Here is a 25,468-nt window from a genome sequence, read left to right as displayed (position 1 = left end):
ATATGTAACGTCTTACATTACGAAATCAGAAAAAACTGAATTGAAGGAAATGTGGGAAGAGATTTCTCACGAGAAGACTGTTAGTAAGAAGCTGTACAGTTTCAGTTTGAAGATGTTATCGCATCGAGAAATTGGATCCTACGAATGTTCAGATAGGTTATCTTCTGCAAGTCTCTACTCAAAGTCAAGAAGAATAATTTGGGCAAGTTTAGGCCTTGCAGCAATGAGAAATCGGGTACTGAAATCTGTTGGAGAAATTGAATATTTGGCCGAGAATGACCCAGAAAGTACAGATATATTGAAAACAAACATGTTGGACACATATTATCCCAAGAGAAGTCATCATCTGGAGAACATGTGTCTCTATGAAGTGTTGCAGAACTACATTTATTCACGGAAAGCTGCAGAAGACATTAATAATGGAAAATAAAAAGTTGTTGGTGAAGAAGGATGTTTGGTGAAGCAAACCAAAGGAAGTTTGATAAATCACCGGAAGCTGAGTTGCGACACTACCGACAAGAAAGAATTTTACTACTTGGCTCTTTTACAGTTGTTTAAACCATGGCGTACAGAGGATGAACTACTGGGAGAATTTCAAAGCTATGAGGATTCATTTAATGCTTGCAAAGACAGCATACAATGCAATACATTCACAACTTATCTGCAAATGTTAAATGAAGAAATTGAACAGGAAACTACAATTGCAGCAGAAATAGCTAGAGACAGTTCTCAGGACAGCCAAAGTTCAGGAACACACAGTCAAGATCCCCTAGGACAACCAATCGTTGAAAATGAAGCATCAATAGCCATGAATGAAGTGGAAACAGCTATGAATCAAGCTCAAGACGAATTTATAGACTTAGAAAATTTGGAAAGACAACTGAATCAAGAGCAGCAACAAATTTATGAAGAGATCAAAAACAAAATTGATCACGGATTTCTACATGTAAAAAAAGAGTGCTCATGCACATCATTTCATCCAATCAGGATGTATGTAAGCGGACAAGCTGGCACTGGAAAAAGTTTCCTAATTAAAGTCATCAGAAGCTACCTACAGCAAAAAACGGATTCTACGTTGTCTTGTGTGGTTACTGCTCCAACTGGGTTAGCAGCATATAACATAAAAGGAATCACCTTACATCGTTTGCTAATGTTACCAGTGGAGCATGAGAACAAAATACAATTCAACAAGCTAACTGGAGAAGCATCCTTGGAAGTTTCACGAGTATTGAAGAAGATGCAAGTTCTCATTATTGATGAGGTGAGCATGGTATCAAACTTAATGCTTGCCTTTGTGCATTTAAGAATGCAGCAAATTTTGAAGACAGACTATGACGTGTTATTTGGTGGAAAACACGTCATAGTTTTTGGAGATCTTTTGCAACTTACTCCAGTTAAAGGACAACCAGTGTTTAATACTGTCACACATGAAGACACGAAGAAGTCATTGGGAAGCATCGGTAATACAAATATTTGGTCCTTCTTTGAGTACAAGGAACTTACAACTAATATGAGGCAAGCAAACGATGAAGAATATGGAAGTATTCTGAAAGATATCAGGATTGGACTACTCACAGAAGCTGGCAAAAAAGCATTACAGACTCGGCTGCTACATAATTTATTTCCAAAGGAAGAAATAGTTGCAGAGAAGATATACAAGAACATTGCAGAAAACAAAAGTGTCATCTGCTTAATGCCTACTCTACGTGAATGCTCAATATTCAATGAGGAGCTTTTGAAATTGGAAAAGGAAGAGATCAGGAAATTGGAAGCAGTGGACAAAATTGAGGATGGAAGAATTACTGTCACAGTAACAGGCAAACTGAAAAATAAATTGGACTCACTAGAGAAGAACATCTCCAAAACAGCTGGATTAGAAAAAAATCTATATGTTTGCATGAACTGTAGAGTGTTTTTAAGGAGAAATTTGGATGTTGAGAAAGGTTTAGTTAATGGAGCGATGGGAAGAGTTGTGGGTTTTATTAATTATCAGAAAAAAGAAGGAATTGAATGTTTAAAAATAAAATTTGATCAGATAGATGAAGTTAAAGATATTTGTCGTTGTACAGTTCGTTTTATGCTTGTGAAAGACTTATATGTACGTAGGAAGCAGTTTCCGTTTTCTCTAGCATATGCTGTAACTATTCACAAGTCTCAAGGATTGACTGTAGATTGTGCATTTGTGAACATTGGTTCAACTGTGTTCAAAGAAGGTATGGCATATGTTGCTTTGTCACGAGTCAAAACATTATCAGGTTTATTCATGATAGACTTTGAAGAATCAAAAGTTAGTGCTGATACAAATTGTGTAAAGGAGTATAATAGATTAAGAAGAAGCTATGCTCCTCATTTAGGTCAGTATCCTGTGTTGGAGAAACGTGTAGTTTCTCGTAAAAGAAAAAATGAGAATATCTGTAGTGAAGATGTAGAGAAGAGGAAAAAAAAGAGGAGTGATGTAATTGCAAGCAAAAAGAAAAAGGAAAATGAAGAACAGGTTGTAGGATGTCATTTTGAAAATAGCTCTGGTGTCAACTGCTACGCAAATGTAGTGCTGAATGTTGCATTTTATCTGGAAAGTTTGCAAGAGCAGATAATAGTAAATCAGGGAAAAAGATTCTGTTCAGAGCTGAGTCTCCTTTTTCAAAAGTTGAGTAAAGATAAAACTCAAATAGAAAGTGCTACTGACATTAGAAAACTTTTAGATGTATGTTCAGGACGAACACAGTTTTCTCAAAATGAACAGCAAGATGCACATGAATTTTTGATGTATTTTCTTCAGGTAGTGGAAGAAGAAGGAGTTCCCATTGACATTTTTTTTGGTCTCTCTTATAAATGGGAACATAGTTGTGATAATTGTTATAATATATGTGGCTCTATTGTTGATAATGAAAGGTTTATTTATTTGACATTGCCAGAGAGTAAAACAGTCACTTTTGCAAAATTAGTTAAAGATGCTAATCATAGCATGAAATGTGGTGAGTGTAATTCTGACATGTTTTCAACATTAATTTTAAAGGAATACGGACAGTATGTAATTTTAATGATGCAACGATGTCGAGCTGATGGTTCAAAATTGGATACTTTAATAAAGAAGTTTACAGGACAGCAATTATCAATTTCATGAAAAACTTTTGTAACTGTTGCAATAATTTTCCATGATGGACCTACTGTTACTTCTGGACATTACACAGTTTATCTAAAATGTGAAAAAGGCTGGACACTGTGTAATGATTCCCAATTGATTTTCAAACAACGTTTGCCTTTTGATTTAGCAAATTCCTATCTAATCTTCCTGAAACCTAAATTTTAGAGAGACTTGGCAAGATCTGGACAAAATAATTTTACCATTTTACTGGATTACCATTGCAATTTTGTAAAAAAAAGATTTTTAAAATTATCATTTGGCCTAATGGAAAGATAACCAATTGTAATGTGGACTTTTTTAATTTTTAATGCAATTTTGAAAAACCAATAATTTAGAGATTATCGGTAACTTCTGCACATTTTAAATTTTGGAATGTTATTGGACTGCCATTGGAAATTTTTTCAAAAATGATTTAAAAAATTACTATTTGGCCATGTGGAAAAGTAACCAATTCTATTGTGGACTAAATAAATTATTCAAACAATTTTCGTGATCCAAAATGTTACAGAGAATCGGTGAGATCTGGACAAATTAAACTTTAGAATTTTATTGGATTTCCGTTGGAAATTTATTCCAAAAAAAAAATTAAAATTACTATTTGGCCTAAAGGAAATGAAATCAGATGTATTTTGGAGTTATTTGAGATATAATATTGTGATTATAGTTCTGAAACAAACATTTCAGACGGTATTTTAAAGAAATAAGTATTGGTATTAGATGATATTTTTTTACAATATTATGCATTTCTATAATGTTAAGTTTAATTAAAAAAAGAATCAGGGCTTTTTTAATACAATCTTTGTGATTGGTATTTTTTTTTGCCCGCTGTAAAATGATGAATGCAATTGCTTTCACAATTTATAGTGAAATGCAATATATTCTGAAAACAGCAAAAATAAGGCAAAAAGATTTTTTGGTAAAAAATGTAAATATGTGTACTGTATTATAAAATGTTTAAAAAATATTAATACTTTTTTCTTTTTTTCCAGATAGATATAGAAAATTTTCGAAAACTACAAACATTTTTAAAACTATTTTTTAAAAAAAGAAATGAATAAATATTTTTTCAGTGAGTATGGTAAGTCAATAATAATAATTGTAGTCTCTCAAGGACAATGTAATGTGATAAATGATTTTTAGTGTTTTTTTTAAAAAATAAAAAAAAAGTACGCGCACCGTACGCGTACGGTAAAAAAAAAATAAAAAAAAGTTTTTAAAAACATATGTAAAAAAAAGATGAAAGATAAGGTTGGCTCTTAAAAGAACCGTTGTGTTCATGCAGGGACAGAGGAAAGGAAGCATGGGAAAATTATTCAAAGCGACAAATGTGCTGATCTATTTTGTTGTTCACTAGGGAAACACTGGTCTCCCTATGGCAAATTAGATCTTTACAAAATGTGCAATGAATATCAACCTTCCGAAATCGAGGGTTCATTTCCAGAGGGCCAGCAAAAGGAGATTCTCCCCCCACAGATGAAGGGCTCACCTGACCTGCAGAAGAAGGAGTAAGCCCTGCAGGTGATGGTCCAGGCTGAGCTGCTGTGGATGTACTGGCTCGTCTTTCTGAAGAGTTACCTCCAAAAAGATGACCATGTGTCCTTCTGTGTACATCCTGGAGGTGTCTCTTCATGGTGTGATTCCCAAAGGAATACTTCCTGTTAGGATTACCTCTAGAAAGTACACGCTGACACAGCTTGCAAGTAACTAAGGGTGCATTCACCTTTTGCTGGCCTTCTGGAAAAGTAAAATAATCCCAAACATAAGAAGGCTTTTGTTTCCTCGATCTCTGCCTCAAGACAGTGCTGCTAGTGCTAGCCTCACTCTCAGAAGAGCTCTGCTGTTCTGCCATCGTATCCCAAAGACAAACCAGCTCCTTCTCCCAAGGGATCACAAGTAGAAATGAGGGGAATGGGTGTGGTGTAGGAGAGTTCTAGAACTGAAAGTAGTTTCAACCAATCAAAAGTTGTGTTTCAAGATCACATGACCTACCGTACGCTTACGGTACGCTTACGGTACGCTTACGGCAAAAAGTACGCGTGCGCGTAAAAAAGACACGCGCTTGCGCGCATGCGCATAACAGTCACTCCCCGGCACTTCCGCGTAACGTGCGCGTGTGGCGTAAGCGCGCACGCGTCCCACGCGCAGTACGCGCGGCTACGCAAAGTGCGTAACTATACGCAAGCAGCGTAGATAGATTACGGACGTTGCGTAAACCGTACGCTTACCGTGAGCTTACGGTACGCGTACTAAAAAAAAATAAAAAAAAAAAAAAAGAACTGGAAATAAATTTTACATGTTTATTTTAAAAAATATATTAAAAAAAAAATATTTAAGGATTTTAAAAATTAAAGCATAGTCTTTATAAAAGGTAAGAAAATTAAATTAAAAATATGTTTGAAAAAATTGAAGAATAAAAAAAAAATTAGCATTTAAAAAACCTTGCAAATTCACTGAAAAAACCATGGGTTTCACACACGTTATAGTTAGGAATTAGCATTTAAAAAACCTTTGAAATTCAGTGAAAAAACCATAGGTTTCAGGCACGTTATAGTTAGGAATTAGCATTTAAAAAACCTTAGAAATTCAGTGAAAAAACCATAGGTTTCACACATGTTATAGTTAGCTGGACATTTTACTCGTAAAAAACCAATGAAATTGCCCCGTTATAGTTAGTTCAGCTAACTATAACTCGCGCGCCCGCAATGCACTGCTGATGACGTCACATATTACATCACTCATGACATGGTCAGTGACATCACTCATGACATCACTGATGACATCTCAAATGACATCACTGATGACATCACTGATGACATCATCCTTGTGATAGAGTGGCAGACCTCCTCTTCCCCTAATATAACCTTTGACACACACATTCAAAAATAGAAACTACAATGTTCAAAACAATGGACATACCAATACCAGTTAAAACAACCTTTTCAGTAATTCTAAGATCCACATACACATCCACTCATTCACCAACAGTCCAATTCAGTCACTCATACATGTACTCACTCATCATATGTACTCATACACCTATACATCCTGTTACACAATGCCACTCATCCATAGAGTTACTCACACACATAGTCACTCATGCTAACAAAGAATCAAACATACATTCACTTGCATATACAGTTATACACACACCACCACACTTACTTCTACGGAAACTTACACATACTTAGTCTTTTAAACAATCACTTATAGAAACACATACTTATTCATACAGGAACTCTTTCAATCTCTCACTCTCACATATACTCACATATATACACCAATAGTCACATATACTAGTTTAAAACATATGTAGTTACTCATAAAGACAATATTGAGACAGTCATTCACTCACTAACACACCCATACACACACTCATCCACCCATACAGTCCTGCACACATGCTGTGTTCAACCCATACAAACAATGAGTCACTCATTCATGCACCTATGCACTACGTAATACCCCCCACCGAACCATGCAGACACTCAGACTGATACTCAAAAAACCAACTAATAACCTATATAGACACCCATGTAGCTACTCACCAACCCATGCAGCCACTTATACACAAAGTGAGAGACTGATACAGATATTTACATATTTAAACATTACTCACTAAGCCATGTATTCACTATGATACACTTAATCAGTCAGTTACACAATCAATTTTTCAAAAACAAATCATCCATTTAGACACTTATATACCCATTTATTCTTCCATCGACCTTGAGATATACATATATAAAACATATTTAATTTTCAGAAAAACACACATTCACTGGATGATGTCATCAGTGATGTCATCAGTGATGTCATTTGAGATGTCATCAGTGATGTCATGAGTGATGTCACTGACCATGTCATGAGTGATGTAATATGTGACGTCATCAGCAGTGCATTGCGGGCGCGCGAGTTATAGTTAGCTGAACTAACTATAACGGGGCAATTTCATTGGTTTTTTACGAGTAAAATGTCCAGCTAACTATAACATGTGTGAAACCTATGGTTTTTTCACTGAATATGTATATATAGTGATATATGTAACCTATATCATAGTAAGGGGTGCATGCACCACCTTACCCAGGCTGCAGTAGCAGACCTGTGGTGTCATTTTGGGTGGCTTTCCAGGGGTGGCATAATACATTCTTCAGCCCCTGGTAGGCCTCTGTGGTACCTATGCCCTGGGTACCTAGTACACCATATACTAGGGACTTATAAGGGCACCTCAGATCCAATCTGAACTGTACCTAAAGTACATGGAATCATTTTAGAGAGGAATCAGCTATGCTGGGGCCCTGAATAGCAGGGTCCCAGCCAGACTAAAGTTGAAAAAAAGTGAAACACCAGCAAAAAGTGGGGGTAAACATGTGAAGCAGATCCTACTCTCCTACACATATACTAATATGTATCACAAGAAACAATATTAAAAATGTATGTTTTAAAATAATTTTATACGTAGGTACTTTAAAAATGCAGTAATATGTCATAGTTACATGTGCTATTTACAATAGAACTAAAATGCTTTGTGAGTGCAAATAAGTTGAAAGAAATATATAAGGTCTAGAAAAGGTTCTAAATGAAATGTTTATTTCCATTTTTTTATACTCTGTATTTCATTAACCAAATTCAATTTAGGCCTACATTTTCCTTACTTTGTTTGATTATGTTCTCATGGAAGGGATTTGTAAACTTGCAATGTGAAGAAAAACTATGTCTCACGGTTAGCAAAGTGTGAGATTGCTTTGGACTGGGGAGGCAGGCATAGCCCAACTGCTCCTGACTGGCATGAAAGTATGACATTTAGCGATACCAATAGTGAGACTTATGGCCTGATTTATAGTTTTGCGGACAAGTGTGTTCTCAGTCAGGGTGATGGAGTACAACACTCTGTCACCCTGATGAGGTCCAGACAGTCCAATAGACATCACTAGCACTGGCAGGAACCACCATCACAGCGTTTCCTCTCAATTCAAGGCAAACTTACAAAGTATTATTTTATTTTCTCTAACAAAAACACAAAGTGGAAAATAAAAAAACAATGCCCCCCTCGCCATTGGAGATTATTCTCCCATGTCAAGGGGGGCAATTTGCAGTTTACACTGAACAGTGAAAATTGGCCATGTGTTCACCTCCTCTAAATTTTCCACTAAAAAATAATACTTTGTGAGTTTGCCTTGACAGAGCCATCCGTCAAACTTACAATGAATTGACAGGAAATGCTGTGATGGTGGTTCCTGCCAGTGCTCGTGTTGGCTATTAGACTGTCTGGACCTCATCAGGGTGACAGAGTGTTTTACTCCATCACCCTGACTGAGAACACACTTGTCTGCAAAACTATAAATCAGGCCATAAGTCCGACAGTAGAAATCTTCACAGTGAGATGGCGCCAAAAGTATCAGGCAACCTAGGGACCTTCCTTGGGCACGAGTTTTAAATTTCTCCCACTCAGTTTCTGTATCCCACCTGCGCTCTGTCATGGTCAGTCTTAAATCGTGTCTAGGTCCTGGTCAAGTGCAATCAAATGACCACAGGTGGTGCTCAATGCTCTTTGCTGCAATTTTTATTGAGAACTTTAAAAATCCATATCTCTGGTATCTCTTATTGGATTTTTGTTGTTTTAGTGCCATTTTGTTTATTACATTATTCTCTACTGAGATTTATATATTTAGCATTGTGTTTTTGGCTTTTTAACTGTTTTGGTGCTTCTAAATGCTTTGCACATATTCTTAAGCTAAGCCTGTCTGCCCTGGGCCATAGCTACTGGGGCTGAAGCTCAAGTTTAGAACAGCAGGTCATGCTTTTGGGATATATATATATCGTAAAAAACCAATGAAATTCCCCCGTTATAGTTAGTTCAGATAACTATAACTCGCGCGCCCGCAATCCGCTGCTCATGATGTCACATATTACATCACTCATGACATGGTCAGTGGCATCACTCATGACATCACTGATGACATCATCCTTGTGAGAGAGTGGCGGTCGCGCGAGTTATAGTTATTTGAACTAACTATAACGGGGGAATTTCATTGTTTTTTTACGAGTGAAATATCCACCTAACTATAACCTGTGTGAAAGCTATGGGTTTTTTAGTGAATTTGCAAGGTTTTTTAAATGCTAATTCCTAACTATAACGTGTGTGAAACCTATGGTTTTTTAAGTGAATTTGTACGGTTTTTTAAATGCTAAGTTATGTATTTATAATTTTTGTTTTTTTTCAAGGTTTTTCACCGTGCGCGGACCGTACTCGCAGGGTGCGCTTCGCGCCTTGTGCGCACGCTTTAGGCGCACGGTGCGCTGTGCGCACCGTGCGCGCACCCCGCGATTTTTTTCCCAAAAAATAAAATGTTTTTTTTCCCCTTGGGGGTCCTTCTGTGACCCCCTGACAAAGGCTAGGGGGTCAGGACCTCTCTTCTGTGCCCCCTTTTAACGTTTACCACCTTTTTCCCCCTTTACTTTTCAGTGCGAGAGACAAAATGGCGGCCGACACTTCCTGATTTCGACTGATTCGAATGTTTACCGACATCTAACAACCAATTAGAATTTCGCTCGCGCACGGTACCGTGCACGCACGTGCGCGCACGGTGCGCGCACGGTGTGCGCGTATAGATATTTATATGCTTTTAAATGCTATTTTCTCAGGAAATACTGAACAGATTGACACCAGACCTGCAAAAGGCACTTCCCTGACCTGAGGACTACCTCTCTGCCAAATTTCAAGTAATTCTGTTCAGCCGTTCGGGCTGTACCTTCGACTAAAGGTCCTATGGAAAAATGCATGGTGAAAACGCATTTTGGGCCCCCCCTTTTTTCTCGGCCCCCGCTTGATGAATCACCCCGAGACTTTCAGGGTAGGAGCTGAGCGGAGCGCCCCATTTGTTTTGAAAATTTCGCGAGGATTCGTCAACCGGCGCCAAAGTTATTCAAAATAGAATTTCCAGATTTCCTAAGGAAACACGGACCTAAGTATAACTATCTACTGGCGACCGCCAGTAGATAATATATATATATATATATATATATATATATATATATATATATATATATATATATATGTCGGAGATTTCGCCTGAAAGAGTCCTGCAAACCAGCACAGGAACAGACGAAGACTGACCCAAGGTGCGAGTGAGTAATATGATTTTTTATTTAGCTCACAGCAATGCCCGCATGACGCGTTTCAGCCTGCCAGAGGCCTTGATCACATGACGCCCGAGGAGTTGTGAGGCTGCATTTAAAAGTGCTGTAGTGCAAATGAAAACAGTGACACGATTGGCTATTTGGTAACTAGCACAATAGACATAGAAAAAATAAATAAAGCATGTCAAGAGCGATGATGTTCAACATTTGATGAAAAACAACACCACAATGGAAGCACATATAATGATTAGTTAAAAAATCCTTATGAACATTAAAAACACACATGATAAGTGTAATCATATTCAAAGGTAAAACTAAAGGAGAATTTAAAAAAAAAAAATTTTTTAAATACATTTGAATTAAAAATGATCTCCTATATGTGCAAAGATGGACAGCATTGTGCAAAATTGGCAATATGAGAATGATACCCAAGTGGGTAAAGTCCAAAGAATGTTGCTAATCAGTAAACATACAATCGAGGAATCAGTCCAAAAAATGGATAAAAACATAGCTATGTCAAAGTGCAAATCTCAGTGCAATATGATGTGCAAAATGCAAAACGTGATAAAAAAGTGTAGTGTAAAAAAAAATATATTTAAATGAATAGCTGTTTCAGGAGGCTGACCAATACACAAAAAGCTGTAAAAAACGCTGGAAGTCATAGGATAAATATATATATACACACACACACTCAAATGTATATATGGATCTTTGACAGAATATCTAAGCCACAAATATCGACCTACAAAAATATTGAGTCCTGAATATAAAAGTTGAAATTATCGTCTTCAGCAGGTATCCATTGGGTATGATTGGCTTCAAGGTGTTCTCACCTCATTCCAGTTGATAGGTGGAATCAACCTTCTCCCCTTGTCTACAAATTGTATAGTGTAATGTTTTCCTCCTCATTTTCGATCTTGAGTTGTAATGAACAATGAGATTAACTGTTTGTCTCATTATGACCTAGTTTTTTGCGAAGTGATCTCATTACTCCACCAACTTTAACTTTGTGATAGAATGTGATATATGTGCATGTCCCTTCCCCTTAATATATGTATGGTTCTTTCACTAAACGAGGCCTACTCATGACCAATGTACTTGAAACGCGTTGACGGTTCCACTGCCAACACATTCATTAAAAAACTGGATGCAGCTACGTTTGGAGAGTGTGTGTGTTTCTTTGCGACCTACAAAGTTCTGGCCTATATATATATACATAGATAGATAGATAGATAGATAGATAGATAGATAGATAGATAGATAGATAGATAGATAGATAGATAGATAGATAGATAGATAGATAGATAGATATTTTCACTGAAAAAACGAAAGGTTACAGGAACGTTATAGTTAGGCTTACATTTGACTTGTACACACAGACACTCATACACCCATGCAGGTACTCAGACAACCAATCAATCCCCCACACAGCTACTCAAGTACCTAGTCACTAACCCATACAGCCACTTAGACACCATCTGACAGACTGATACAGACATTCCAACAACCAAGTCAGTGACCCATTCATTCACTGAGACACCTAATCACTCACTCATATAGTCAGTCACACACTGAATCACTGATACAGGCATGTATACACCCACTGATTCATCAATACACCTTGGTAAATATATTTAACACTTAAACATTTTGAAAACACTCACAGTCAATGGATGATGTCATCAGTGATGTTATCAGTGATGTATTTGAGATGTCATCAGTGATGTCACTGACCATGTCATGAGTGATGGAATATGTGAGGTCATAAGCAGTGCATTGCGGGGGCGTGAGTTATTGTTAGCTCAGTTAACTATAACTGCTGAATTTGAAAGAGTCAAATGTCAGCGTAACTATAATGTCCCTATAACCTTTGCTTTTTAAGTGAATTTCTAAGGTTTTTTAATACTAATTCTTAACTATTCCATCCCTGTAACCTTTGTTTTTTTCCAGTGTATTTCTAAGGTTTGTTAACTAGTGGTCATGTTTGCAAAGTGGTATAGAAAGGGGGCTGGGCCTCTGACCAGCTCTCAGGAATCCCTCTGAGTGAGACTTACATGAGGTACCCTTCTGGCCCTTGGCTTCTTGGCACCCAAGGTCCCTCAGGAGTAAAGTGGACTTTATGCCCCAACCAGTAGTGCACCCTGAGCCGTGTGTACAGAGTGGTGGACAAAGGAGGCATTTACTGGAGATAATAGGAGGGGTTAGTTGGCCCCCAAGGACATCCTTGGGGGCCAACTACCCCTCCTGTTACTTACAGTAAGTCCCATACAGTGGAATTGCTGAAACATGGTAGTCGGCCATGCACCCTTTCTTCATCACTCTGAAAACGCGCCGCCGGGCACACTACTAGTAGGGAGATGAGGTCCCCTTCGCTATTGAGGGTACTTGAGGGCTAACTACCACTCCTGTTACCTCCAGCAAGTTACAGACAGTGGGTTTGCTGAGAGGTTTTCAGGGTCCACACCCCCTTTCTCCACCAAACTGCAAAAGCATCTCCTGGTGCCCTACTAGCTGGTGGTTGAAGTCCCCTCGGCTCATGAGGGTGCTTGGGGGCCAACTAGTCCTCCTGTTACCTCCAGTGAGACCCACACAGCTGGATTGCTAAGAGGCGGTCAGAGGCCACACCTCCTTTCTCCACCACTCTTCAAATGTGCCTCCTGGTGCACTCCTGGTTGGGGGAAGAAGTCCACTTTAGTCCTGAGGCCCTCAGGAGGCTAGGGGACCTCATCCTCTCATAAGCAGTGCATGTTTGCAGAGTGGTAGAAAAAGGGTCTCTGTTGGCCCCCAAGGACCCTCACCAGCAAATGACACTTCATACCTCAAACAGCAGCGCATCAGAAGGTGCGTTTGCAGAGTGGTGGAGAAAGGGAGCAGGCCATTTTTATTCTTTTTTGTTTTTTAGGAAGGGAGGACTCCTGGCACCCCTTCCCTGGTCCATTTTTGGCCCCTGGGACCCCATCACGCAGGGACTACCCCTTTTTAAAAAAAAATATTTAAAAAAACAAGAGAGGGGGACTGTTGGACTGTGCGACCTCTCTCCCAGGCCCATTTCAGCACCAGGAACCAAAGAGCCTGGGCTTTCTTTTTTTTATTTAAACATTTTTTTTAAATGGAAAGGGAGGAGGGCACATGCCCCACCCCCTCAGGTCAATTTGGGCCTGTGGAACCTCATCCCTCGGGCCAGGCATTAATATATTGTTTTTCATAGGGCGAAGTTCGGCCTCTGGGACCCATCCCCTGGGGCCAGGCCACTTTGTTGGTAACCGCAGGCGGAGCCTGTAGGCCCCCATGGTCCCTGTCAGTTCCCCGCCTCCGACCGGAGCTGGCATTGCTGTGGGATCCAGGGAGCCACTGACATGCATCTCACTGGGACCCAAAGCAAAGTGTCACTGCTCTGCCTTCAGCAAGCAAGAGCATTTTTGCTCTTGCTTGCTGAAATCTGAGCTGTGTTTGCTATTGCTTGGGGGGAGCAGTGCTGCAACCATGCCATAGCAAACTGCAGTGTCCCAAGGGTGGGCACCACAGGGCATTGCAGGAGCTGGCCCCTGGGCGGGGGGTCCCAACAGACCCCCCTTCATGTTGGTGTTTGTGCCCCGGGGAGGTGGCAGACCCCGGAACTGTGCACTTTTTTATTTAAAAAGAATGTATGTGCCCCGGGGAGGTGGCAGTCCCTGGGGCAACGGGGGAGTCCCTACAGCCTCCCCCCATTATTTAAAAATGTTATCTCTGGAGGTGGCGGTCCCCGAGGCTGCAGGGAGGCCATAGGTCCACCCCCCCATTTTATTAAAAAATAATATATCTGCCCTGTGGAGGTGGTGGTCCTGGGGGCTCTGAACAGCCCTTGGAGGGAGGCCCCATGAGCCCCCATCCTATATTTATTAATGCCACAGGGACCTGGCCCACCCGGGGGCCAATGATTAATGAAGCGCAGTATCCCAAGCTTTGTTTTTTCCTTTTTAGGCGGAAGTCACGAATCCAACATGACTCTGGACGAATTCATTTTCTTTTAAATTTTTTGGGGTCACTGGGGGGGTCCCTGTGGATCATCCCAAGAGGCCTAGGGGGTCAGGATGTTTCTACCCTGCCCCCTTTTCTTTTTTTAATCTTTTTTCTTGGGACTTGGTTCAACCAAGTCACAAGATGGCTGCCAACATTTCCTGGTTTGAAGTGTTGGTGCCCAATCAGATCTCAGGCACACGATTGGGAGGGGTCACTGATCCACCATTGGCCACAGTTGACTATCTGAGAAATCTTAACATTTGTCAGAAAGTATTGAACGAAATTACACCATTTAAAAAAAGGTTGCCTCTGTACCAACAGCTACCTTTTAATCAAATTTTGTGTAATTCCGTTCAGCAGTTTGGTCTGTAGCGGAGTCTAAAGTTTCCTATGGAAATTAACATGGAGAAAAAGCATTTTGAGACCCACCCTTTTTCTTGGACCCCACTTGATGGATCACCCCAAAACTTTCAAGACAGCAGCTGAAGTAACTGGTGTATTAATTTTGAAACTTTTGTGATGATTAAGCAAACAAAGCCAAAGTTATTGGCAAATGAAAAAACGCTCTTCCTATTGAAACGACATCCTGACTATAACTACCTACTGGCGATCTTTTTTTTGGGGACCACCAGTAGAGACATATATATATGTATGTATTACCTACTGGCGGTCGCAGAAAAAAGTTTGCAGCTTGGTACATTTTCCTTGTGTGCATATGTTCATATATACAACAGAAACAGATTAGGAGTATTGTGCATAAAAACTGGCTGATAGTTCTCACTGACCTTACTCTCTCTCAAATTTTACCTGTTTTACCAGCTTTAACTTTTAAAAGGTCACCCTCTATGAGAGACAATTTGTTAAGAAATAGCCCTGAAGTCACCACCGCTAATACATGGCTGTCATCTAAGTGTGGCTTCTTTTAGTGCAGCTCATGTTGGGCTTGCAAATTCGGGGCTAATACGACAGAATACATGACTGCTTTTAGTAATACACCTGTCAAGATACAAGGTTATTTTACCTGTCGTACGGACTTCGCAGTCTACGTGCTTCGTTGTACATGCAGCTTAAAGTATGTAGGGAGCACTAAGCTCCAAGTATATAACCGCATACTCCAACATCTTAGAGCGGCAGTAAATTCCGACCCAAATTATCCCGTAGCAAGACACCTGAAACTAGCACACAAAAATAATTTTAAGGATTTGGATTCTTTTGTTATTGGGGCAGTTTCAAAATCAATTCGTGGTGGCAACAGAGAACGCCAGTTGAGACAACTAGAATCTAAATTTATACTCCAACTCGATACTAAGATGCCTAACGGCCCTAATACGGGGGGAGGATTTGCACAACTTCTTATGAGTCCACTCCCTATGACCACACTCTGTTATCTGTGTATTTGATTGGAACTACTAGACTTGCTTAGTACTGTATTCACATATCTCTGAGTTTTACTCCGCACTTGTATAATTATTTATTATTTTTCTTTTTCCATTGATTAATATGACACTTTCAGATTGAAGTGGTTTTAATGTTTAGAGCCATTGCGCTATTCTGTTATCAGTTCATGTATTGGCTGTGTAGGGCACTGGCCCCGTATCAAAGCTGCTAGCCATTTGATTTATTGTTATATTAATGGGCTTCCCCGGGGCTCCAGGGACATCTGTCATCTTTTAATAGTATCATTTTTTTTTTAAGTAATATTTGCACTTGCACATTTGTACTTTTGCACTTTGACAATACAGAAACTTAAGTGACTCCGTGACCTCTGGCATTTTTGAATGTGACTCTTTACTCTTTGCACTTGAGTATTAGTTTACAGGCGTATTTTTTGCACATTACAGTTGCGAGGGAATTTTATTTTAATTGTTGCCGACCATCTTAATGCGTGATTAATATAACGTTACACTATGTATTTATGTGTATAGGCATCAATTATGTAACAATTAATTCTATTCTCCCTCTTCTTAATGTGGTTTTAGAATATTTATTTTTTAAATTTCAATTGAGTGTATATATATTTATATTTCTCTTAGTAAGATTTTAGATATTGACTTCACATTACCATGCATTTTATACTCATTGTGTTGCTTTGAAAAGTATGTCATCTATGTCTATGTGTTACGTAACTTAAGCTTAGTTGTCAACAGGTGCATTTTTTTCAAATCACTTTCACTATTTAAATGCATGTTGTCTTGTAGCGCGTTATGTGAACAAGACCGAGTCGTATCAGTCGAAACGTGTCATGCTGAGGCACTGGCCAGGATTGACTGGTTGCAGTAATCATGTTATTTAAATAAAGCACAGCAGTTCCATAACGTCCCTTGAAGTGGTCCGTCCCTGTGTTTGTGCGCCGTGAAGGATGGTGACGATCCAGAATTTGCTCTATATATATATATATATATATATAAGAAAATCCGCAGTTTTCTCAGCCTTTGTGTAGCTACAAACGGACACGGACCGCAAAAACTGGTGCCAATTATTTCTTCTTTATTGCTTCGATACCGCCATAACGCGTTTCAACTCTTACAAGTCTTGATCACATGGTAAAATATATATATATTTTTTTTACCTACTGGCGGTCACCAGTGGGTAGTTATAGTTAGGACCTAGTTTCCATAGGAAAAGCATTTTTTTTTCCAATAACTTTGGCGCCGGTTGAGGAATCTTCACGAAATTTTCAAAACTAGTGACCCGCTCCGGTCAGCTCCTGTCTTGAAAGTTTTGGGGTGATTCATTAAGCGGGGGCCAAGAAAAAAGGGGGGTCCCAAAACACATTCTCCCCATGTTATTTTCCATAGGAAACTTTAGGCAAAGCTACAGCCTGAACTGATGAACGGAATTACACCAAATTTAGCAAAAAGGTAACCCTTGGTTCAGAAAGAGTCCTTTTTGATAAATGGTGTAAATCCATTGAGCAGTTCCTGGGAATTTAAAGAAAGAAAAAGTTTCAATATCTGTGGCCGAGGAGGGTTCGCGAATCCTCCCGACCACGAGCTTCATTCTAATTGGCTGCCAACACTCCAAACCAGGAGGTTTTGGCAGCCATCTTGTGACTTGGTAGAACCGAGTCACAAGAAAACAGTAGAAAAAACATTAAAAAACAAGAAAAGTGGGTAGGCTAGAAACACCCTGACACCCTAGGCCTGCTCAGGGCGTCCCAAAAGGACCCAGAGGGCCCACATTTTTTGGCAGGAATCAAGATGGGGTCACGAATCCCACCAAAAAAAAAAAGCACGGGCTCCCGCGCTTCGTTTAAAAAAAGCCCCCAGGTGGGCCAGATCCTGGGGGCAGTTGCAGAGAGGTGTAAAAAGGAGCGTAGCCTTGGACCACCTCTCTGCAAAGCAGCTCTGTGCCGCTTCCTGGAGGTACCTGGTGGGCTAGTTGGCCCCCAGGGACCCTCTGGATTCAAGGGGACTTAATCCCCCAACTTACAACAAGCTTGGGGGCATGTTTGCACAGTGGTGCAGGGGAGTGGCGGGCCTGATATAGGAAGTTAGCAATTCTGCTGTGTGAGACTTACTGGTGGTAATAAAAAGGATAGTTGGCCGCCAAGGTTGACGTTGGGTGCTAACTACTCCTCCTGGGATTACTAAGAGGTGTTTCGGAGGCCACGCTCACCTTTCTTCACCACTCTGGAAACGCGACTAGTATGTTATAGTTAGAAATTAGCATTTAAAAAGCTTTGAAATTCAATGAAAAAAACATAGGTTTCAGGGATGCTATAGTTAGAAATTAGCATTTAAAAAACCATTGAAATTCACTGAAAAAACATTGGTTTCAGGCACGTTATAGTTAGAAATTAGCATTTAAAAAACCTTAGAAATTCACTGAAGAAACCATAGGTTTCAGGGACGTTATAGTTAGTTGGACATTTCACTCGTTCAAAACCAGAGAAATTCCGCCGTTATAGTTAGTTCAGCTAACTATAACTCGCGACCCCGCAATGCACTGCTAATGACGTCACATATTACATCATTCTTGACATGATCAGTGACATCACTGATGACATCACTAATGACATCTCAAATGACATCACTGATGACAGTGCATGGATGTTTGTAAACTGCCCTTTTTTCCTGCAGCTTGTGCTGGGGCCCTTTTCTGTAATTGAGCAGTTGGGATTTCACCAGTTTTTAATGACTGATTGAACATATTAGTCAATATGGTATCAACTGGCATCCCTCCTTTGGACATAATATTAGGAACACACAGAGGAATTGCTGGCAGGCCATGATCATAGGGCAATATATTAAACAAGGTTGCTCAAAAGCACAGATGCAGAGCTACTTGGCTTTCAATGTTCAAAAGTAAATAAATGCTGAATACTATTTTTAGTATGAAATTGTAATCTAACTATGTAAAATCCATACATTGTTTTATTTTAAGATTAGCCCCACAGGCACAAAAAAGTAGCTGCAATTCCCAACAGGGATGCAATTGTACATATGGTTTTCCAAGAACTGGGTGTACAGTGTAGAGTCTGGACGAACCTCCACCATCCTAAGTTGTTGTAGGTTTGAACTGCTGAGCATTCAATTGCCACCCCTTTTACTTCAGGATAGAAAGGTCCTGATTCCAAGTTTGTGTGAGGAATAGGTGCTGTTTAGAGCACCTAATAATATCATGGGTATGTAATTTATCAGTTGTGATAAATACCATCTGTTCTGAAGGTTCGGGGGAATTGATGATCATTTTGGTGCTTAATGCATGACACAGTATACACCATACTCTTTTCCCATGTTAACTTCTGGCAGGTATGACCTGCCATTTTTTTATGAAGTCTGAGGTATTTACTGCACCCAAAAGTTACCGTGTGCAGTAAATTCCACCCAACTCAAAATTCCCACCACTGTACAAACAGGGGGACTTTTTCCTATACTTTACCACGCAGAAATCTCCCTATGGTAAAGTATACGAAAAAGTACTAAAGGTTATTAAATACTAATGTAAATTAAATGTTTGTATTTATTTTAAATTTAAAAGTAGAAACAAAATGCTACAGCACTACTAACTACATTTTGAATACATATTTAATTAATGTAAATATATTAAGTTACATTAAAATTATTTTTCTAAAGCTTACATAAAAAACAATTCTCAACTAAAGTAAACACAATATTTTTTATTATGTTTTTATAAATATTACGTGATTTTTAAATGAATTCAAAGTTATTTACTTATATTTAATAACATGTATTTTTACATTAACTCTAAAATTGAAAATTATATTAAAATATTGTATGATTAAATACAAATTATGTACGAATTTATTATATTTTTTTAAACATTGTTTTATAATTATTTATATTTTTGGCTTCCTTGAATAAATAACTCCATTGATTTCTACGGGAAGATGTTACAGTACCAGTGGTTGGCTGTGTGTGGCTGGGCTTACCTCATCTCTGAGCTAGATTAATTTACTACCGTTCAGTGTTCCTTTTGTCTGTACTAACTTTAGAAGTGAAATTTGGGAATAGCAATGGCCTTACTCTTTCTGTGGGTGGTCATACATCCCTCCATAAAATCTCTTCCTAACCTTCCCTTAATTCCTCCTTACCCCTGTCTATTACCCTCCCTTTAATAGTAAATATTTCTCATTTTCCAGCAACTCCCCTATCCCTGGCACATTTTCAATCCACTCCCCCATGCCTCCCACATTAACCACTAAAACGTATACTTATATGTGCAGAACTGTGGGTTTGTGAATAGCATTTTATAGTACATTTGGCACTACAAAATGCACTTTGTGGATAGGCCCCAAGGTGCTTATGTTGAATTTATGTTGACAGGCATCGTTAAGAGTCTACTAATGTATCATGCTTAATCATCTCAGGTTGAATCTGACGAGTTTGTTCCACCACTTCAGATTCAGAAGATATATTTGCCAAAAAGTTATAATAATGTATCGAATGTGAAATATGCTTCCTTTCGGGTTCTTATCCTTACCTGAATTTCAAACCCAAATGCTTCATTATCTTGTTTGGCCAAAACCCGGATTCGCCTACGAAAACAAATTAAAAGATCACTCATTAAAGCATCAATGTCTGTACTTAACGGAAAATGAGGGTGTTACGAGTGCACACGTGAATACTAAGGCATGTAATCATGGGTGGCACAATTATTGCTACATGTGTGAAAATTCCAGTTACCACATATATCTAAAAGACAATTTGTGTGATAAGCATCAGTCCCTTGTCTTTTGAGGATATTTCTTCCCTTAGTAAACTTTGGCAGGTAAAACATGATTAAACGTACGGGTGAGGGGGTGGGGGAAAGAATGCCTGCTAAATAACAACACATTTATATGTTGGTGTGGTAAGCATCAAAATCCACATTATATGACAGTGTTTGGGCAGTAATTGTAATTGGGTGCTATGTTTCACATCCAATAAATTCTGCTCCCTGCTGTGTTGAAGTATTGTGGGTGCTTCAAATATTTCACAGTTTTCTGCCAGATCTAATCAGAGCCTAAGAGTCTTAATATTATAGACATGCATACAGGAGCATAGAAATTTAAAAGAGAGAGAAAAAATAAGCTTTTTTTCTGGTTTAATTGAAATTCAACAATATGCAACAAAACCTACTCTTTCGAAAGAACACCCACTTTATTGGGTTTTAATGGTGTGAAGGGCCACTTGTGATGCAGATGCTCACTACAAGCCAAGCTAATTACAATAGGCCAAAAACCAGCTGCTCTCCTTTGGAACAAAACAACAGAAACAAACTGCTGAAAATATGAGGACGATATGTTTTACTCGTGTGGTGATGATCTACTTGAATTACTATAAATATTCCTCCTGCTTCCAACGCACCTCAGTGCAAGTGAACATTAGAGGTACCTGAAAGTGTTACGTAAGACTCTGTATCTGTCAAGATATGATTTAAGTTCAAAAACTGAACTTCAAAAGCCATCCTGAAAACATTTTGAAACGCTACGAATCCAAATGTGTGCCGCAAAATTGTGTTTTGAGGCTTTTATAGTTAACTTTGTACATACAATACCAAAAACAACAACCACATCGATAAGTGAACATTATGGATTTTGTCTCATAAACAACCTAAAGGGATCTATGTATGGCTCCCTGTTGAACCTTCGGAATGTGGCACTATCCTGTTTCAGATAAACTCTAAATCTGATGATAAAATACCTAGAATTTGGACGTAATCTGTTCATTATTTTCCAGATATGTATTCATTAATACGTTCTGCTCCTAAGTGCTCTCCTGGCTTGTCCGCCGTTTCATCTGGCACTGATCTCTCGTATTAATGGCTCACAATAGATGTTGGTCACAATTGCGAATTGTAATGCAAAGCAGTACTGTGTTTTATTTGCATTTGTGGCATGGTATATTGTATTTATTGCTTTTTTTTGGCATTATTGTCTGCCTGACTTCTAAATGTGCTTCATGCATTGTATGCACGACTTGTTGTTCTCTTTTGAAAATTAAAAAAATCAGTTAAAAAAATCTATATATGCTACCCAACTGAATCTATATGTCGAAAAAATAAATGTCATAACGAAAATAGAGAGAAAGATTCCAACCTGTTCCAGTAAAGAACATCATTAAACCACAAAGAGCATAAACTAATCAAGCTTTGTAAGATTAGCTATTAGAATATATAATGAAGGTATCAACATGATAGAGGCTGCATGTTCCATACATGGAAGAAGCAAAATTATCGATATAGTAAGGGATTAACAGACAAAGGACAAATATAATACAGCCAGACAGGTCAAGAGTTGCAAAACTCAAAGCCAATCGGAGGTAAACATATTCGAATAAAAGTAACTGTTGACAGAGCTGAAAATCTAGTGGCAGATGCTAATCCCCAAACATTCTTGGAGGTTTTTTGACCAATTTGCAAAGACATCCTTATTCTCCCAAATAAGCATTGCTCAAAAAGGTTCCTAAAGGGGCACATATCTGACTAGGTTTAGTCCTTAGAAAGATCTTTTTTCAAATGTTGTACATTAAACAAATTATATTCCACAATTCAGAATGATTCATTGTTCAGGCCTGTCTCCAAGTAGAAGTAATGAACAGATGTTGATAAATGTTGAGCTGTGAAAGGTTTCCAGCTAAACTATCTCTTTACTTGTACAGGCAACACCCACCAAATATTATTCACTTCAACGTCAAGGGCAATGAGGTGCCAGTAAGTCCAGCACTTTTTTAAGACTAATAATGAAACATGTGTGGCGAGATCGCTCAAGGTGAAAAACAATGCCATCAAGAGATACGCCTAGAGTCAAAGTGCTAGATTCACAAACGAAAGGGGCCAATTGACAAAAGCATATGTAAATACGGGAAGCAGTACTAAAGGTGTACTGTTTTATGTACTCTCATACGCCTTTTTGAATAGGCCTGACACTTCAATCTCCCTAGCAGTAAAAGTGCAAAGACAGAACAGTCATTTTCTGTTTACTTTATTTGTATGCAAATATTCCCCAAACAGCCCCATTTTATTTCCATTTCAGATGTTTTGGAGCCAATTCACAAAGGCATATAACAGTATGTAAAAGAGTACTACAGGTGTACTGCTTTACATACTTCGACATGCGTTTGTGAACATGCCCCAAAATGGGCTAGTCACTCTTGTAGGTTGACTGCAACAGTGGTGGAGTTCCAGGACTACTTATATCCATATGTAGCGATTTATCTGTCAACATGACATCACAGGTGCAATTTTTCCATGCTTAGAAAATATCCATCCGCACTTCTGGGTACATCGGATACATTTCCCCATTCAATTCCTTTCCCTACACTTCCACCAATTTTTGAGATGTTCTTTCTCCTGCTTTTGAACGAAAACAAATTCTGACCATATCCATAGAGGGAATGTGCTCTACAAATGTACAATGCAAATCTACTTTTCAAGGCATCCACAACCTGGAATGCCAACTCTGTGCCCATGTGATGAGATTTACTCACATATAAAATTAAACTACGCTACTGTAATTTTATGTGAGCAAATCCATTTGCAAGCATTGTGAAATTCAACTGTGTAATTACACCCATTCATCAGATTATTTGTGCCTCTAATTACATTTTAGATGCAGCAATTTCTCTATGAACAAGCGTGTAAATACAATGAGGTCCATCGTGAATGCTGAGAGAGACTATGTTGCATTAGCAGAAGGAAATAGCTTTGAGCTTCTAGTCAATAGGCCATTTGAGGAGCCAGGGATGGAGTTGGTTCCACTCTCTTCCTATTCAAGTTTATGTTTAACTCTAGACAAGTATCTGTCTTTTGATATGGGATAGCTGGAAGATTTGTGAAGCGTTGTTAGCATTTAATTATTTCCTTGAGATCTAGTGCTTAATTTGAGCTGTTGGTTGCCAGTGGGGAATCTGGCTCTCATTTTTGGGGACCGCCTCTTATTTTCCCGCATCAGATTTTTACCAGGGCAAGATGGCGGCCGATGCCTCAGCCGAGTGAGCTGGGTTGAGCGCTCCCGGCTGTTGGCGCTCCCCCTTCAAATCTGCTACGATGAAGACCGAATATTTTGGGACCCGTTATGCTTGAATCCGGAGCTAAACCCTTAAACACGGGAAAGAAATAATGGGGCAGATTTATGAGCCCTTTGCGCCACTTTTGCGTCACTTTTCCCATGTTAAAAGTGACGCAAAAGTGGCGCAAGGGGCTCATAAATCTGTCCCAATGATTTTACTCACGTCTGCTTCCCTCCTGTCACCGACACGCAGACCGCATTGGCGTTCCAGAGCCATCGGAGTGCTTCATTCCTGGTTTCGGTATTCTTCCTCTTTTCTCCTCTTCTCCGGCGCTACTATTCCGCAGGCAGGCAGTGGGAAGATGCCGCCTAAGCCAATCATCAAAGGCCCTGCAAAGATTAATAAATCTCGCAATATCCAGCTCGCAGGAAGCATCGACACTGCTGTTAATCCAGGGGGGCCCCCAAAGACCCATAAATCCCCGCAAGAAGCCCTTTCAGAGCCGGCAAAGACTTCCTCCGGTAAGGCCCCCTCTGTTTCTGCTTCTGTTTCTGTTCCTAATCCTGCAAAAAACACCGCTCCCTTGTTCTTGAAACGTTCTTTGAGAAATACGGAGCAAAACTCTTCTAAAACTATTAATTCTGGATTATCAGATGAGACAGCGGTATCCCCCTCTCTGCCTGGGCTTGAAGTGAATTATCCTTCTGGTCATAAAAAAAATGAGGGAGTTTTACCGTCTAAAGACACAACACTGTTGGAAGCCTCAACGAATCTTCACCAGGCTTTAGATATTTCGCCAGGATGCATTATGGGATCTGGAGTCCCTCAACCTCCACCTCACGTAGTCTCTTCAGGCAAAGTTATCAATCCGGTGGTGGGTACTTCTTTGGGGAATGGGGTACGCGGGGAAGGATTGGTGATTAACAGCACGGAGAGAATTGAGCCCAGTCATGATATAGAACCCCCGGAAAAAAAAATTTCACTGTCAGATGCATCTACTTCGGACGACGATGATGATGATGATGAAGATATTATCAACAGAGACTGGGCAGAATATGAGGGTGGCTCTACTAGCCAGGGTGAGGTGGATAAATGTCTTCTGGGGGGTTATATGAATCCGGTTCCACTGGATGGCACAATGCAGAAATGTAATCCTTCAAGTAGACAGGAGTCTTTTGCTAAACCTGCGTCCTCTAAAGACCCTTCTCTCTCAGGGGAGAACCTGGTCTGGGATTATTCGTTTTCAACCAGGCATTCTTACTCTCTGGAAGCCGGTAATGATCAGATAACGGGTGTTATAGATGCAACCTTAGCCTCTGCCGATCCCTCAGTCCCTATGAAACCAATCACTTTAGAGACGATCTATGATACGATGCTGTCACATAGGGCTGAAGCGAGACTTGAAAATGCCAGAATGCAGGGGGCTTGCCGTAAGCTGCAGAATGCTATTAGACGGATCAGCAAGTCTTGTGCAGAGATTGGCATAAGAGTAGGGGAGACTGAAACTCGTATCTCCATGTTGGAAGATGAAGCTGCAATACAGAGGGGGCTGGTCAATGAGCTAAAGGCTCAAAAAGAAGATGCTACTTGGAAGCTCTCAGAGTTGGAAAATCGAATGAGACGCAACAATTTAAGGGTCCTGGGTATCCCGGAGGGCGCAGAAGGGGATGATACGAGACAATTTATCATTCAGCTTTTTGCAGAAGCCTTTCCCGAGCTACCCAAATGGAAC

General features: G+C 39.4%; 1 protein-coding gene across 1 annotated transcript in view; it reads right to left on the bottom strand.

Moving 5' to 3' along the window:
• Positions 1–25,468, bottom strand: part of CYTIP (cytohesin 1 interacting protein) — a 143,303-nt gene that overhangs the window by 66,064 nt on the left and 51,771 nt on the right. The window contains exon 3 of the mRNA XM_085645515.1: positions 20,228–20,282. Within this exon, the coding sequence (XP_085501641.1) occupies positions 20,228–20,282 (55 nt within the window). The remainder of the gene's footprint in view (positions 1–20,227; positions 20,283–25,468) is intronic.

Source organism: Triturus cristatus, chromosome 3_1 (genome assembly GCF_964204655.1).
Source record: "Triturus cristatus chromosome 3_1, aTriCri1.1, whole genome shotgun sequence".
In the NCBI taxonomy this organism is placed as follows: domain Eukaryota; kingdom Metazoa; phylum Chordata; class Amphibia; order Caudata; family Salamandridae; genus Triturus; species Triturus cristatus.
The sequence above is the reverse complement of the archived record's forward strand: the minus strand, read 5'-3'. Positions and strand labels throughout refer to the sequence as shown.